Raw genomic sequence first — 16,698 nt, forward strand, 5'->3', positions numbered from 1 at the left:
TCCTTCCTGGAAGAGTACTTTTTTAAAGTATTTTAGGCAGTTATATGGAAGGTCAAAGTTTCTTCCTGTGTCTTTTTTTCTTAAAAATAATCAAGCCAAAAAGACTGCTTTTGGGATAGCAAATTCTGATCCCTTACAATACTATGATTCATCTATTTTTAAGGTATATTTTCACCTATTATAGCATCTGTGAGTTTGGATTTATCTTACAATTATAGTAAAGAAATTGTCTCACTATTGAATGAGTAAAATTATTTAATGTGCATACAGTTATTGATGGTAAACTTTATAATACTTGAGATATTAAATGGTAATGGACATAGAGAAGAAGACTATGTGGTGAGAAACATTTCAGAGGTAGCATTCCTGAGACTTGGAAACAGTCCTACAGAGGTGTCAACGAGACACCAGCTCCATACAGAGATTCTGGGATATGGTGGCTATGTACAGCAGTGGTTTACAGATGACCACAAAACATTCATAGGTCATCACAGACAGCAGAATGACCTCAGTTACCACACATGAAGAAAATAAATAGAAGTGCACAGTGAATCCCAGGAAGGAAATGGCTTTGTCTTCATTTAAGAAGTTAGCTAACATCTTGGGCGCAATGATTGTGGAGTAACAGAAATCCTCAAAGGACAAGTGGCTGAGGAAAACATACACGGGGATGTGATCTTGAGAGCTGACGTGAATCAGTTCAATCATGCCCAGGTTTCCCAAAACCTTGTCTCCATAGATGAGAAGAAACATCAGGAAGAGAAATATCCTCAACTCAAGGAGATCTGCTAATCCCAGGAGAATGAACTCTGCCACAGTGGTACAGTTCTCCTTGTCCATGTCCCCACTTTATTTGGGTTGGAGCAAAGTACTAATAGTTATTCTCTGTTGTTTGATCCCAAATTGAGTTTTGACTGTCTCCTAAAAAAGGACACGAGAATAAGTAGGATAGTTAATTTTTTTAGCAAAGAAATAAGATATTGCTTTCAGGAAGTTTAGGAAAAGTTCAGACATTGTAGCATACAAATGCATATAGCTCACACTCTAATTTATGAATCACATAAAAGCATTCACTTCTATAAGAGTTTGTATGATTATTTAAACTAGTCCTATACAATTTAGAGCCTGAAACAGAATCATTAGAAACACATTAAATATTATTTAATTAGCCATATTATTTTATGAAATTTAAATCCTTTTTTCCTGGCCAACTCTTTAATCAATACTGGAAATACGGAGATCCTAGAAAATATTTTTTTATAATATATAGTACCCTTCCCCGTTTTCTACTGAAACAAGGAGAAGTATGCTCAATCCACAATTGTTCATTTTTCATCAATATGTTTTAAACGAAGAAAGTAGCTTTTATACTCTACATTTAGCATTTTTCTCTCTAAAATTAGTATAGTGATTTTGTTAATTGTGCTAGTCAGTGTTGGCCATTGTTTAGCAAATTGGTACTCTTGCACTGAAACTTACTGTTTATGACTCTGAAGCCTTATAATGACCTATTTGCTAAATAAATTCAGAACTTTAAATATATTTGGAGAAATCATCAAATATGTAAATATGAAATTATTAATACAAATGCTTGCTTTTGTATTGCAGCATTACTTATGGTAGTAAAACTTAGAAATAAACTGTCAAACAAGAGTAAAATGTCTAAAGTCACAGTAGATATATATAATGGAATACTATGCAGCTATTATAATGACATTTTTGAGGAAGTTTCAATGACCTGAAAAATGACTATCATAAAATGGCAAGGTAAAAAATAGTAACACTAGATTGCACAAACATAATATTATATGAGTTTACAAAACTTATATTTTGTTTTTAATTCTCACATCATCCATGACAGATAAATATTTGATTTGAATCATTTTTTTTAAAAAAAAGCAATGTAGAAACTTGCCTCACTTCTCACAAAATGTAAGGTTTATGGAGTAGAGTGGGGAAGGAGGGTGAGATATTTTAAATAAAGGAAGGATACATCCAAGGCCTTTAACATATAGAAAATGCCAACAGTGAGAACACTTTCATTTGTTGTATATCTCCTGACCCTTGATAGGTATGTACATGACTGTGGAGGCATTGGTTGGTTATTCCTGGAAGAAAGAGAATGTGGATTAAAACACAACACCACCAGCTATTTTCCTCATTCTTAAGTGATTACAAAGAGGTGAAGGATAGATGCATCAAGAAATCCCACTTTGAAAACAAATAACTATGGTGACGATATGATTTTCTCTCCTCAATGGCCAGTAAAAACGAGTTGTCTTTTTCTAAGTTCAAAGTTGTACATAATATTATAAACCTTCTCCCGTTTCAAAGTCTAAAAATGAAAAATCAGACTGTTGATTATTTATAGAGTAGTCGCTCTTAACCAGGAGTTATTCTGATCTCCGTGGGACATTTGCCAATGTTTGCAGACAGTTTTGGATGTCACAATAGGCAAGGGTGATACTGACATCTAGTGGATAGAGACTAGGGATGCTGGTAAACACTATGATACACATGACAGTCTCTCCCCTGACACACACACATACACACACATACCAACAACACACACAAACACCAAAATGTTATCTTGCCCAAAATGTCAGTTATACCAAGGTTGAGAAACCTGATATGGAGAGCCACTTCAAAGTGTTTTGCACAAGGCCAAAATATTCCTCTCCTTTCTGCTTCTGAGGTGGTTCTCACATCTCTGTCTTCACATCAGCCATCCTGAGGGCCCCTTGCTGCCACTCGCAGCATCAGAGTGAGTGTCACAAGAATCTCCATGCAATCTTTATAAGATTCCATAGATGGAGTTAGTGTGAGAGAGGAAGAAGTGGGAAGGAGAGAGAAATCAAGCATTCTTCCCATTTTGTTTACATTCTTTTCCCTCTTACACTAATAGTTATTACAATATATTGGTTTTGCAGATTAAGTTGTTCCCATTTCCTATTAAGCTTGGTTTTCAATACAGAAGGGGAAAATATTTTCATAAATGGTTGCTCAAACCATGGCACTTCTTAAAACACGCTCTAGTTAAGAGAAGGCTAAATATAGATTTTTAAAAACTGTGTCTAATACTACTGCCCTCCTTTACAATTCCTCCTTTTCTTACACATGGCTATAATAAATTTCTCCAATAAGAAAAGAAAGAAAGAGAAGATTTCAGATCCTAGCAAATATCATTCATGCCCATTCCCCAAAACCGAGTGTAGTCCAATCAACCAACCTGTGGCTAGATATTGCTTCCCAAGTTTATGAAGCTGCTATGATGTAAAATGTTATAGGCTTTTGTTTTCGTGTATGTGTACCTCTGGGATCCATTTTCCTTAAGTTTCTCAAAACAATCATTGATCTCTGTTGGACATCAGCAAGATATCAAGAAAACACCAGCTTTAGACTCAGACAATTAATGACTTCTATGAGATATAAACAGCGGGAAATACTATCCCAACATGGTACATATTATTATAATTCACCATGATTTCTTCCAGAGTTTATGAAGTTTACAGATCATTTTATGCTGCATCCAAGCAGGGATGCAGCCAGGGATCACATTGCCATTGTAAAATATATGAATACGTCTTATAAATGTCTTATTCTCAAAAGCTTCTTCCCGGAGGGCATAGAGTCTGAAGCCACACCAGAGTTGTACAAATCCCACAAAGGGGTGGGGATAATGAACTTATTTTACTAAGAATAATAATAATTGCTCACATTTATTGACTACTTCCTATGTACTAGGTCCTGTTCTGAATACAACTATTAACACATTTCATCTTTATAAAAATAAGTGAGCTTGGTACAGCTATGTACCTTTATGAATGAGGTGACTGAGGTACAGACAGGTGTAACTTGCCCAAAGTGACACACAGAATCACTGATATAATGAGATCATATTCTGCTCTTTGGATTGTGCCGCACATATGACCCTGTGAGGAAGAGCAGAGCTACTGAATGATGCTGGGATGGCACAGTCCTTACTCAATGCCAGAGGCCACTAAATGGGATTGCCTCAAGGATCTCTCACAAGTTTGCTCCTTTTCTGATCATACAATGTTTCCCTAAATGGACAGCGTTCAAACCACTATCTACGGTTTGTGCCCTTGGATATAACAAACATTTCAAGAATCCCATCAACGTAATTAGTCACAGTTAATCAGTTTCAAAATTCTCAACAACCTATGCATGTTTTCCTAAAATTGATAATTTCACGAGTTCAAGGAGTGTTTCTGGGTCTCCTTTCTACCTAGAACTCTGACAATTCCTTGTCTCTCATTTTTCAAAAGCAAAGGTTCCTCTTGTTCATTCACATATTACTATGTAAATTTCTCCGATTAAAAAAAAGACAAAAGCAAATTTCCGGAATCTAAAACATAAGAACAATTTGATATATTGTTTTCCATGGAACCTGACGTTTTCTTTAATCAAGACACTTCAAAACCTTGGTATGACTCTTTATCATGACTCTGGCATTTGGTACATATTTATTTTCATGGAAAATAATGGCATTAGACATGTATTCAAACCAATGCTGTGTTTTGAAATCAGATATCTAGTAGATTTGATGACAGTATTTTTTAACATCCGTTCCTTTTGTTCTTAGTCCCCCCTGAAACTATTGTCACAGAACACATCCCCCTGAAGGAGAGAGTCTAATGATGATAAAAGTAAAAGAACATCTATAAAGAGCATCATTGGCAGTGATGTTTTAGATCATCTGGGCAACCCACTCACAGGAAAGATACTTTGTTTGTTTGTATTACACTTAGACATAGCAGGTGTTTTTAAAAATGGGTGTAAATATAAAATTTTTATAGAAATTGATTTCATGGTCATTATCCATAAATTGAATAATATCAATATGAAGTTCTAAGTTTTTGTTGAAATGTGTTTAAAACACATAATATGATTTTAGCAAAATATTGTATTAGCAAGGTTCAATAAAATCAAGAAAATGTTACATTTTCTAAACTTTAAAGTTCCATCATTTTAATCAAGGTGCCTCTAAGTAGAAGAATAACAAATATGCTTAACTCTTATAAGACTTGGAAGTTCTCTGTGGTAACTTTTTCAGAAATTAAGCAAGTGAGGGGTTCTAATGATTGCATAACAAATACTCCAAAACATATTAGTTAAAAACAACAACTACTTACTGTACTGGGCACTATTGCATGAGTCATTAAGTTAGTACTTTTGATCTGGTCCTGACATGGCTGATCCTGACTTGGTCCGCTATGTTTATGATATAAGCTTGGCAGATGAGATGATCTAAGAAGCTGCACACTCAAGTCTGGAGGCTGTGGTTCTCATTATCCAATATGCTCGTCTGTTCTTGTTCACACAACAGCTTTTCTAAGAGACTGCGAAAATTCCAAAAGATTGTGAAAAAGTCACAAGGCTGCTCAGAGGCTTGAAACTTCCACACTGTCACTTCAGGTACCTTCTGTAAGACAAAGCTAGTCACATTAGCAGCCTACGTTCCAGGAGTGGAGAAAGTTGATTCCACCATTTGATCAGAAATGTTGTAAAGAGGTGTGGATATGGGGAGGACAAAAGAGGTTAGACCATGTTTCCTACCACACTGGGTAACAAATATTTTTGAAAGTTATAATTTCCACCATTTTAGCCTTCAACAAAATTAGGAGACAATTTAATTTTGTTTAATGAATTATTTAAAAAATTTTTGATGAAATATCATTGTGAGAAATTGGCACATAATTGGAAGGAGTTGAAAGAGTTGAGTGATATTACTATTACAGCACAATTTCTGGCACAGTTTCTATTCCCACTTACATTTAATATGACCAAATAGCTTCATTATTTTCATCTATTAAAATGTAGAAATAAAAATGATGCTGAACGCTCTTGCTTTCTAACATTAATTGATGTCTTTCCAAGAATATCTTAATTAACTGAAAGAAAAAATCCAAACATGATACTCAATATTTTTCACAGAAAGAAATATTTCTCAACATACGTTTTCAATTTTAATTATTATATCCAAATTTGCAAAGCAATTATATTCTTAATTAGTATTATAATTATTATTGTATCATTGCAAGGTTAACTTAATGAAGAAAGAAAAACTTCTTCTTTTTTTGGAGGAAGATTAGCCCTGAGCAACTACTGTCAATCCTCCTCTTTTTGCTGAGGAAGACTGGCCCTGACCTAACATCCATGCCCATCTTCCTCTACTTTATATGTGGGACACCTACCACAGCATGACTTTTGCCAAGTGGTGCCATGTCCTCACCCAGGATCCGAACCTGCGAATCTCGGGCCACCGAGAAGTTGAATGTGCGCACTTAACCACTGCAAACTGGGCCGGCCCCAGAAAAACTTTTGATTTTGTCAAAAGCATTATGATCACACAAAATAAAAATTATGAATGTGATTAATAAAATTATAATGTTCAATGAGAGGAGTAGAACTGAATAAGTTCAAGAGAAGGAAAGGCATAAATCTGACTGCTGTTGTTGCTATTATGTATGTATTTTAAATGAATTATGCTATGCAATGGAAATTACTTTTTGTTACTATTTAAGGTGAAATATTTTATACGTAAAATTAAATTTTGGGGATATATACCTTTTAAAAACTAATTGAGAAGCACATGAACAAAAAAATGTGAAAACTACTAACATGAGTCATATTCTATATAGAAGCTACAGAATCTACCATAAAGAATCTGAAACGCCCCAACTTGAAAATGAGAACAATATGATTGTAGGCCAGTGTTTAGTGGAAAATGGGCTTCTGATGTGTCTGAAGTCTTGGATGATTGTATTAATTTTATCAACAATTACTTGTATAATGTTGACCAGGTCACTTACACATCATGGTCTTTGGTTTCCTCAAAGTAAAAGTAAAATGAGCTGTGCTCTACCACAAACTGTGATCATCCTTGATCCAAGCAGGACAGAAGTAAAATAAGTATGTCAGTAACCATCATTGATTCAATTTAAGATTACTGTAAATAATTTCCTAATTTCAAAGAAATTTAGAAATTGTTTAATTGCCAGAAGTATAGTGAAAGACGCTTTTGTGAATACATAGAGAAACTGAAGTCAATAGAAGAGAAAAATTCCCTCATCAGACATCGACTATCTAAAACAATTTCATACATATTTTATCTTTCCATAGAAAATGATTATTTAATTGATTATTTATCATATAATGTATACGAATGGAACATTTTAATAATGATCATAAGTTTAAAATAATAGGAACATTCAAAAAGCATTATCGAATCCATATAAAATTGTTTCCCAGCTCACGTTTTCTCCCTTACCTGGAAACATACATCTTGATGATTATATTATATTGATTATATTATATTGATGATTAGTTTGAAATTTTATCTAGGTATATTGAGTAAAGAGAAAGAGAAGGTTGTACAAGTTATTCAAGCAATAGTGAGCTATTAACATTAGAAAAATCTACTATTTTTAATTTGCCAGATTAAATAGGTCTTAATACTAAGGATTGCCTGGTTTTCATTTTATTTTGAATAAAGTTATGTAGGCAATTAGTTTTCAACACTTGAGGCAACTCCAAACACTGTTTTTTTTTAATTTAAAGTGGGAGTTCAGTTGAGAAGGGTTGAGAGATTATGCTCATGTGCAGAAAAAAGAATCATAAAGAATCGATCATGTTTTTGATGGGTTTATAGGAAGAATGATAGCATGCAGTACAAGTTGGGTAGACACTCATCCTGCTTACCTTTTACATATAAGATTTTTGAGATCCAGCCTCCTATTTCTAAGCCTCTGGTGGAGCTTGTTGTAGCTTATCATCCTGAAACACACTCAGAATAAAGATCATGTCTTATCTGCTTTCTGTTTGTGCCAAGTAACCTGTATACACAATATACCACCCACCCACACACACACACACACACACATATATACATACATGTTATTAAGTATTCTCTCAATAAAAATTTTGTTGCATCTTTAACTAAGTATTGCATTCTGACCTCTTTGATTTTGCCATGCTGTCTGTCTCTTGAGTAAAACTCCTTGTTGAAATGTGTCTCCTAAAATTCTATTCATTCTCTTGTTCAAGGACAATTTTAAACAATACCTATTTAAGAAAGCATCTCTCTAAAGTCCCTAAATAGATTTGAACTTTCCTTTCTTTCAAATCCTCTATGATACTTATTATTTTCTACCTTGTACAATGACTGTTTTCACTGCCCTACTGTCAACAGTTGAATTTGGATTTCTTGAAGGATGAACACTAGTGTTATTTTAGCAGCTATTTGTACTTTTATAAGAGAAATTAATGTTTATTGAGAGCCTAGTTTACTCCAGGTATGTTATAAGAAAGGGGATGAAATTGTTTATTGAGATTATACAAGGTTTGACGCATGATATCTATATAATCGTTTAATCTTCACAATCACATTAAGAGCTAGTTTATGTTTCTCAACTTTGTAGACAAAAAGTTAAAGATGAGAGAGATGGCTGTTTTATTTTCCAGCAAGGGAGATGGCCAAGTTTAGTCTCTTTGAACTAAAATCCATGATCTTTCCATTGTACAACATTAACACTTCATAATTTTAAAGGTGTTTTTAAAATCAAGCTTTATGAGCACACTTTATTTACATATCAGTGACAAACTCTACTAAAATAATATGCTTAATAAGAAAATACTTTAGTGTCTATAATTTTGCTGGGTCCAGAATTGTGCTGACTGTATCTTTGGTGTCCATATTTATCAGACTGTAGATCAGAGGATTCAACATGGAGATCACCATTCAAAGAGGCCACTTTGACCGTGTGCCTGGAGGTTTTGAGTTGGGCACTCAGCAGACAAAAGTCATAGTGCCGTTGAAGATTGTGATGCTGGTCAGGTGTGAGGCACATGTAGAGAAGGCTTTGTAGCACTCACTGGCTGAACACATCTTGAGGATGGTAACAACAATAAATATATAAAACATGAGAATGATGAGAAGTGTGCTGACCCCTTTAAAAGTGGCAAAAATGAAAAGCAGCAACTGGTTGTCGTAAGTATCAGAGTAAGAGAGAGACAGCAATGAGGAGATTTCACAGAAGAAATGATTGTGTTGAAACACCAAAATGATATTTTTTTGTGTTAAAGATTAGCACCTGAGCCAACATCTGTTGCCAATATTTCTTTTTTCTTTTTTTCTCCCCAAAGCCCCCAGTACATAGTTGTATATTCTCGTTGTATGTCCTTCTAGTTGTTCTATGTGGGACACCACCTCAGTATGGCTTGATGAGCAGTGCTAGGTTCGCACCCGGTATCCAAACTGGTGAAACGCTGGGCCACCAAAGTGGAGCACACGCATTTCACCACTCAGCCACAGAGCCAGTCCCAAAATGATAGTTTGATTGCAGAACACATGAGTATCAAGGAACAAACTACTTCCCATGCATATGATCCAACCACTAGCATGGCACAGAGTTTCAGGGACATGGCAAAGGTGTAGAGCAGAGGCTTACAAATGGCCAAATAATCGTAGGCCTTCATAGCTAATGAAAAGAATTCAGTTACCACAAAGGTGCAAGAGAAAAAGAAGTGTACTACACATCCTATAAATGAAACGGTTCTGTCTTCCACAGCTAGGTTTACCAGGGTCTTGGGAATAATGATGGAGGAACAGCAAAAATCCACGAATGAGAGGTGGCTGAGGAAAAATTATATGGGTGTGTGCAGTTTGGTGTTAATTTTGATTATTAAAATCATCCCAATATTCCCTACAACAGTGACACTGTAGATGGCTAGGAAAATCAAGAAGAGGGGGATTTGCCGTTCTGGGAAATCTGAGAAGCCCAAGAAAGTGAGCGTGGCTCCAATTTTATTTCTCTCTGGCATCACCATGGTTTCTCTTTGTTAGGATCTGAATCAGTCCTGAAAACAAAAATATAAAGAAGAGTGAGGATATGAAAAGCTTAGTTAACCACTCCTTACCAAGACTGAAAGATTAAGCAAAATCTCTCTGTCAGAATTTTTCAGAGAAAGATAGGCATGGATGTTAGCTCAAGGCCAGTCTTCCTCAGTGAAAAGAGGAGGATTGGCAGCAGTTAGCCCAGGGCTAATCTTCTTCACAGAAAGGAAAAAAGTTAACAGAATTTCTCTGTGTATTTTTTATGCAAGATCTAGTAAATTTCTAAAATTTTAAAACATCACAACAATTTAAAATGTTTCAAGTAAAAATAATGCAATATTCAATTTTTGTTGGTTCTCAATTGTAATTTTTAATATAAGAACATGAAATCAAGGGAGTTACGGTTATTTTTAAATCAAAACCTCCCATAACACTTTCAGCTGTTCTTGAACATTGTAAGTACTTAAAAGACAAGCCTAAGATATGATGACTGATTGTCAGCCCTATAATCACTAATGAAAATGAGAAGCGAATTCTAAACAAATTAGTTTTTGAATCAGATGTTCACACTGTGACATTATGAACACCCCTAACACTTTACCTTTGTGTCTTTATTGTTAATTCCATATAACGCTTTAATCTTTGTTTTATTCTCTGACTCAGTAAGTCTGTTATCAAATTTAATATTAATTATTTTTTTTAGAGAGTATGCTCATCAGCTCAGGAAGTCCTAATGTCAATCCTTCCTCACTGCTCGAGGAATAATAAAATTGGAACAGATGATAAAGATATTCTAGGCTACTTCTTTATTCTAGAGTTGACAAAACAGAAGCTGGCAAACCTTGGTTTTCCCAATGACATGCAAATAAGGACCAACCTATAAATCTGTGACTAGATCCCAGATCCCCAGCCTGCCAGTCCTGGATCCATTTAATACACTAGTCTCTGATACATGTTCTAGTCTACATACTAACATATATTTTTATTAATCATCATACTTTTATTTGACAAACTAGAGACTCTAAACCTATAGGAAATAGTCCAATGACAGCGTACATGCCACAGAGTTATACTAGAAAGCAGTATCAAGATGAAATGAGAGTGGAATTTAGGGAAATTTTCTCTCCCAGGAATAACTACCTATAGTAAAGACTCTGACTTAGAAACTTCCCTTTCCTAGGTCTCTCTCTCTCTTTCTACTCTCCCTTCAAGACATATAAGGCGCATATTCATTGTCTTTTATTAGCTGTGAGGGAGAAGGATTGTAAATTGCAGGTAGTATTCCACCATAAAGACATTTCATGAGAAAATAGTAATACAAAAGAATTATATTTCTATAAATGGCTGCCAATACTAATAAGATGCTACCATTCTGGAAAACTCTTTCTCTTTCATTTCTTGTAAGATCATCTCTGGTCCACAACCCAAGAAATGTACTTCAGATGGCTCATCAATAAAAATGTCAGATCACATGCAAAACTTAAACACTCAAGGTCCCTATCTCTTCGTAAACCCATAAATTTGAATATTAATGGCAACCTGAAAAGACAGTCCACCACAAAGCCAGACATTCTAATTATCAAACTTTCTTTCTTAGTACAATATTTAGTTTAGCTAGGGCATTTAAGAATTCATTTCAAACTAATATTATATTTAATATAATGGCTCTTGTGTTCCAAATATTATATAGAAAACATAACATCTGAAATCTTTTTCATCATTCTTTCCCCCATCTTGTTGTACTTTTTGCTCTCAGGGGACATGTACTTCCTACTTTATAATCTCAATTAAAACTGGTTCTTTTTAATATTTTTTCACTAAAAAGTCTATTCAATCTGTTTAATTTTATTTAACTATTTGTCTATTCTACCTTAACTCGCCTTCCAAAATTTTATAGAATCAAGACAATGCACATTCCCTCAAATTCTCAGAGCTCTTCTCTCCCCACACACACTGGTATCCATTGTTCGTGGGCTGTTAGTGAGGAGCTCAGCTGAGCCAGGCCCTCTAACACAAAGTTCTGTAGAAGAAATGTGTGTCTTCTTCCTGGCATGTTCAGATATGTAACTTTTGCAGTGGCTAAATATTTCTCAAGAATTGTCTAGATCTAAATGGTAAGTTCCCAAACTCGTGTTGTTTTCCGCATACCCTGCATTGAAATTAGTATCAATCTGTCTCTAGAATCTTAAAACAAACATGCTGATGGCAAGGGGAGGACCTCTCCTGTTTGAAAGTGATGCATGTATTCTTATAGCTAGAGTCACTACCTTTGGGACTTGAACCCTAGACACCACCTATTGCCCTATTCTCTTGAGGTATTAAATAAACAATTAAAATTAATCACCTTTCTCTGATGTAATTCTTGTGTACTAGAAAAGCTTAGAGCTGCATGAGGGGTACTGCATAATAAAATTTATTAAGTCACTTCCCCCAGCCCCCTGATAACTCCCATATCTTCCTACAATTATCAAAATTATGTGATTATGAAAGTCATCATTATCAGGTATTAATTGAGTGGCTGCTATATGCCAAGCATAACCCTTTTCTTCCATAGCATCCACTCTCACCATATCGGAGAAGTGTGACGATCCATCTTTTATGTGATCATGATCCACTGAAAGTTAAAGCAGAAATATGTACAAAGTTAAATATTAAGTTGGGAAAATTATCTAGTCCTTTTTCAATCTCTGAGCTATTCTACTACTCTTTCTCCAGCGAGTCTGACCTCCTTGCTTTTGTTCCTTGCTTTTTGTTTCTCACAAAGACATTTCGCAGTCCTTCCTTATGACCTTTTCTCCTATTTTTTTTTCTGTACCCTGGAATGCTCTCCCTTGTTTTTGATCAAATGAAGCTTTTCAGTGAAACCTTCCATGAACATACTACTACAATGCAGGGGGCTACTCCACTACCCAATTTAGTGTTTAAAGTAATTAATGTGGTTCAAATATATTTTTAATCCTTATTTGTTGCATTTATTATATATTGTTTGTTTCTCTCTGCTAGGATAAAAGCTTCAGGAAAGTAGAGAATATATTCACTGATATATTCTCAGCTCCTAGATCAGTGACCAGCATAAAGTGTTCCATAATCTTCATTGAATGATATGTTCATTCTTCATTGAATGATATCTTCATTGAATGATATAGGACCTTCCAAGGAACTGGGATTAAACCCAAACTTACTAGACCTCTGAAGAGTTTAAATTCAGAGAGGAGATAGTTCACAAAGGACAATAAGAAAGTGATATTGAAATTTGGCCGTCAAAATGAAACAAAACAAAAACAAACCAAAACAATTGTCTACTCCGCTAAATTTCGTATTGCAAGTCAGAAACCAAGAAAAAAGGTTGAGTGCATAATGAGGTTACATAATTACTCATTTATTAATTCATTTAATATTTATTACAGGTTTACTCTGAGAAAGGTACTATCTTAGGTATTGGTGAAAAGGAAAGAATGTCCACTTGTCATTAAATTTATATTTAATGGAGAATATAAACAAATAAATATGCAATCATTTTCCAGTGATTGTAAATGCAAAAAATATATGTTTGAAGCTGTCATTTTAAAGAGGTGGTATATGTGTGTGAACCACTGTGAAGCAAGAAACAAAATTATGCAAATAACTGGGGGAAGAGTGTTGAGTTTGAGGCAAAGCTAGCAGCAAATACAACTGATTTTCAAATAGATTTTTTTTCTGCATCTCTATAATTCTTTGGTTTTTGGTGATCTTCGCTTTCTAAATCTCTTTTGCAAAAACATTACTTGGTTATTTCAGGATGACACTATTTATGGCAGAAAGAAAAAGAGGAAGCCTACATGGGTATCTTTATGGATGACTTTTAAAGCTGTATTTATGCCACTATGTTGGTATATTTTAGAACAATAACAAAATATGGTATGACAATAGTTGTGTTTTTTTCAGTATATTTTCATTAAGAAATTATCGTTAATTAACTTCATGTCTGCATAAATAATCTGGGATGAAAAACGAAAGGACGTTTATCAATATAATTTTAAAACTTTAAGTCTTTTGAAGATATTCAAGGAAACAAAAAGTACTTCAGCCAATGCTACAAGCCTCAAAAAAAAGGAGTTACAAGAACTACTTGCTACACTGATTTTTTTTCTGCCTCAAATGTATTTTTTGCCCAAAGTCTTGTGTGCAGCCTGGAAAGCAAGACTATGTGTAGTGCTCTTTGCCCTGAAGGGTCAACATATTTTAGGGACAGTGAGTCCCTGTCTTCCCATCGTATAAATTTGAGTCATTTAAAATATAATTTATAGGATATTCCTCTATCAATCCAGTTGGTAACAGAACTAAGTAATTAATAGGAGTTTGTAAAAAAAAATTATTAAAATAAACATCTAAATAACACTCCTGCCAAAATTGCATCTAACAGAAATAATAACATATTCTTATATAATTTAATACTAAACCCACGTTTACATTTCCCCTGTTGTCTCAAACGTATAATTTTACAGTTAGTTTGAATCGAGACTCAAACAAATTTGATTATTATAACTAATTTTTTATTACATAACACATGTATTATGTAACATTATGTTCTGTGTATTATGTAATATTTCTGTGTGTGTGTGTGTTTGTCTGTACATGTTTGCATGTACATGTTTGCATGTTCAGGTAAGTTTTTTTCGAAAAATTATACCATTTGTAGAATGCTTCATGATCTGTATTTAGCTTATTGCATTATTTGTAGTCATTTGTCTTGTCCCTGTACCATTTCCTTTAACGTGACACTCACATAAAGATTTACTAGTTCAGATTCACTCTTAGTTTCTTTTAGGAACGGATTCTTCACAGGTGGTCCTGACTACTGCCAGTTGCATAAGATTGTGACGTACATGTTAACTAGTTGTCTGAATTTCAGTGCTGCTAAGTCTCATCTGTGGTTTCAGGTAGTGTCAGCTTGATTACTTCCTTTTGACATTTCCCACCAACTTTTCACTTGATGACTTTAATAGCTGTTGAAATCATCACCTTGATCCAATTTTTTTACTAAGAGTTTTAAAATTGTGATTTTCTAATTCCATCCTTCTTTCTGCTTCTATTTCTTCTGAATTTCACCTCATAAGCTATTAGGTAACCCTAAAAGACATTGTTAAATGAAAGACAGAATAAGTATTTATCTCTTTTGTTTACCAATTTTCAGACTAATGACTTGATATACTCAGCAACTGTTAATAGTACCCAATGATTCATTATTTTTCTACTTCAGCATCTAGATTTAAACTTGATTTAAATATATTTGATGACTTTAAGTGAATTGCAGTCAAAATTATTTCTATGTTAGTCATAACCAAGTGGGAGCCATTTCAAATTGCCTCCTATCTCTCTTTGAAATGATCCAACTAAGTGTTAATAGGATTCTTGCTTTCTGGAAAATTAAGTTGCTCAAGGCTCATTACAGTTTCTACCTCAGACTTCAAAAAAGCCCTTTGTCCAGAAAGCTCTGGTTCTGTTTAGAGAACAAAGATTTCCTTTCAGAGAAAATTTGGGGAATAGGGATGTTCATTGTTATTGGGTTGGCAGTCTGAGTGGTACTATTTTAAAGAGAAAAAAAAATTGTTTCAAAATAAATTTGTTCCTCAAGATGAAAAGTTTTTACTTACCTTTTCTTACTTTTGAGCTGTAACTTGTCTTTTATGCTTACAACTTTAATTTCAATGACATTTAAAGAATTATTTATTTACTTCTTATGAGAATAAGCATTGCATAATAAGGATGTACACTCAAAATGCTACATTTGAAGTCCTTCATAGAAAATGTTGTACACTGTGTGGCCATGTGTCCAACATTATAGGTATATTTATTCGTTTTTATTTGTTTTCAAATTTTAGATAATTTTTGCTCACTTTTTGACATAAATATATGCTTTTAAATTATGGAAAATATTACATTTCTCTAAATCAGAGCTATATTATAATGTACATTCCCTAAAGTTTTCTTTCATCTCTTCCTACCTGTATTAGCGTTTGTTTCACCTTTCCCACTTCACTCACACAATTTATCCTACCATAAAAACTTTTCTGCATCTTGTCTTTATTCTCTTAAGAAAATTTTCTGGAGAGCACTCCATAGTAATTTTTTTTCCATTTTCACAGCTGTATACTTCTTTATTGTGACCCACAGTTTAATCAACCACTTTTATACTGGATTTTATCCAGTCTGTTGTTATTATAAAAGATGCTTGCAAATAAGTTATGTATGCATATGTTGGCTACTCTATCTGTGGGATAGATTCCTAGAACTGTGAATGCTTTGCAAGAGGATAAGTGCATATGTAATTTTGCTAGTACTTCAAATCACATGTAACATGTTACCTTCTTACACTCAATGTATGACAATATCTGTTTCCTTGCAGATTCACTCACAGCATTTGTCATTAAACTTTTGGATTTCTGCTACTCTGAAAGGTGAGAAATTATAGCTCAATCAGTTTTCATTTATATTTATATTATTATGAATCAAGTTTAACAATTCTTCATATGTTTAAGGGCTATTTGTATTCCTTTATATAGACTATGTCTATTTTTCTATAGAATTTTCATTTTCTTCTCTACTATATACGACATAAGTGATGACTTTTCTGAACTTTTCATTTGTCTTTCATTTTCTGTTGTTTTTGCCAAGAAGTTTTGTATATTCATGTAATCTAAATTTAACCCTGCTTTTAGAACTCTTTTCTTAGTATGTGAAATAGAAAGAGATATAATTTTATCCTTTTTCTCAAAAGTGTATTTATTTCCCAATAAGACACTGTTTTAATAAGAAGAAATTTATAATTTATTTGAAATTCTATAGGGTGAGCTTTCCTA

The 16,698-nt window shown here is 33.9% G+C and overlaps 2 protein-coding genes and 1 pseudogene across 2 annotated transcripts in view; 1 reads left to right on the forward strand and 2 right to left on the reverse strand.

Annotated features, from left to right (window-relative positions):
• LOC139074340 (cTAGE family member 2-like) overlaps window positions 1-16,698 on the forward strand; it is a 624,763-nt gene that overhangs the window by 454,733 nt on the left and 153,332 nt on the right. The window lies entirely within an intron of this gene.
• The window catches only part of LOC139074570 (olfactory receptor 1165-like), a 29,108-nt gene continuing 12,647 nt past the window's right edge, over window positions 238-16,698 (reverse strand). Inside the window, exons 3-5 of the mRNA XM_070566011.1 lie at window positions 5,157-5,363; window positions 1,916-2,108; window positions 238-921 (exon numbers count right to left, since the gene is read on the reverse strand). Of these exons, the coding sequence (XP_070422112.1) occupies window positions 5,340-5,363 (24 nt within the window). The 3' untranslated portion in view covers window positions 238-921; window positions 1,916-2,108; window positions 5,157-5,339. The remainder of the gene's footprint in view (window positions 922-1,915; window positions 2,109-5,156; window positions 5,364-16,698) is intronic.
• Window positions 8,646-9,872, reverse strand: LOC139074569 (olfactory receptor 5D18-like; annotated as a pseudogene).

The sequence above is a fragment of the Equus przewalskii genome, chromosome 11 (genome assembly GCF_037783145.1).
Source record: "Equus przewalskii isolate Varuska chromosome 11, EquPr2, whole genome shotgun sequence".
Lineage (NCBI taxonomy): Eukaryota > Metazoa > Chordata > Mammalia > Perissodactyla > Equidae > Equus > Equus przewalskii.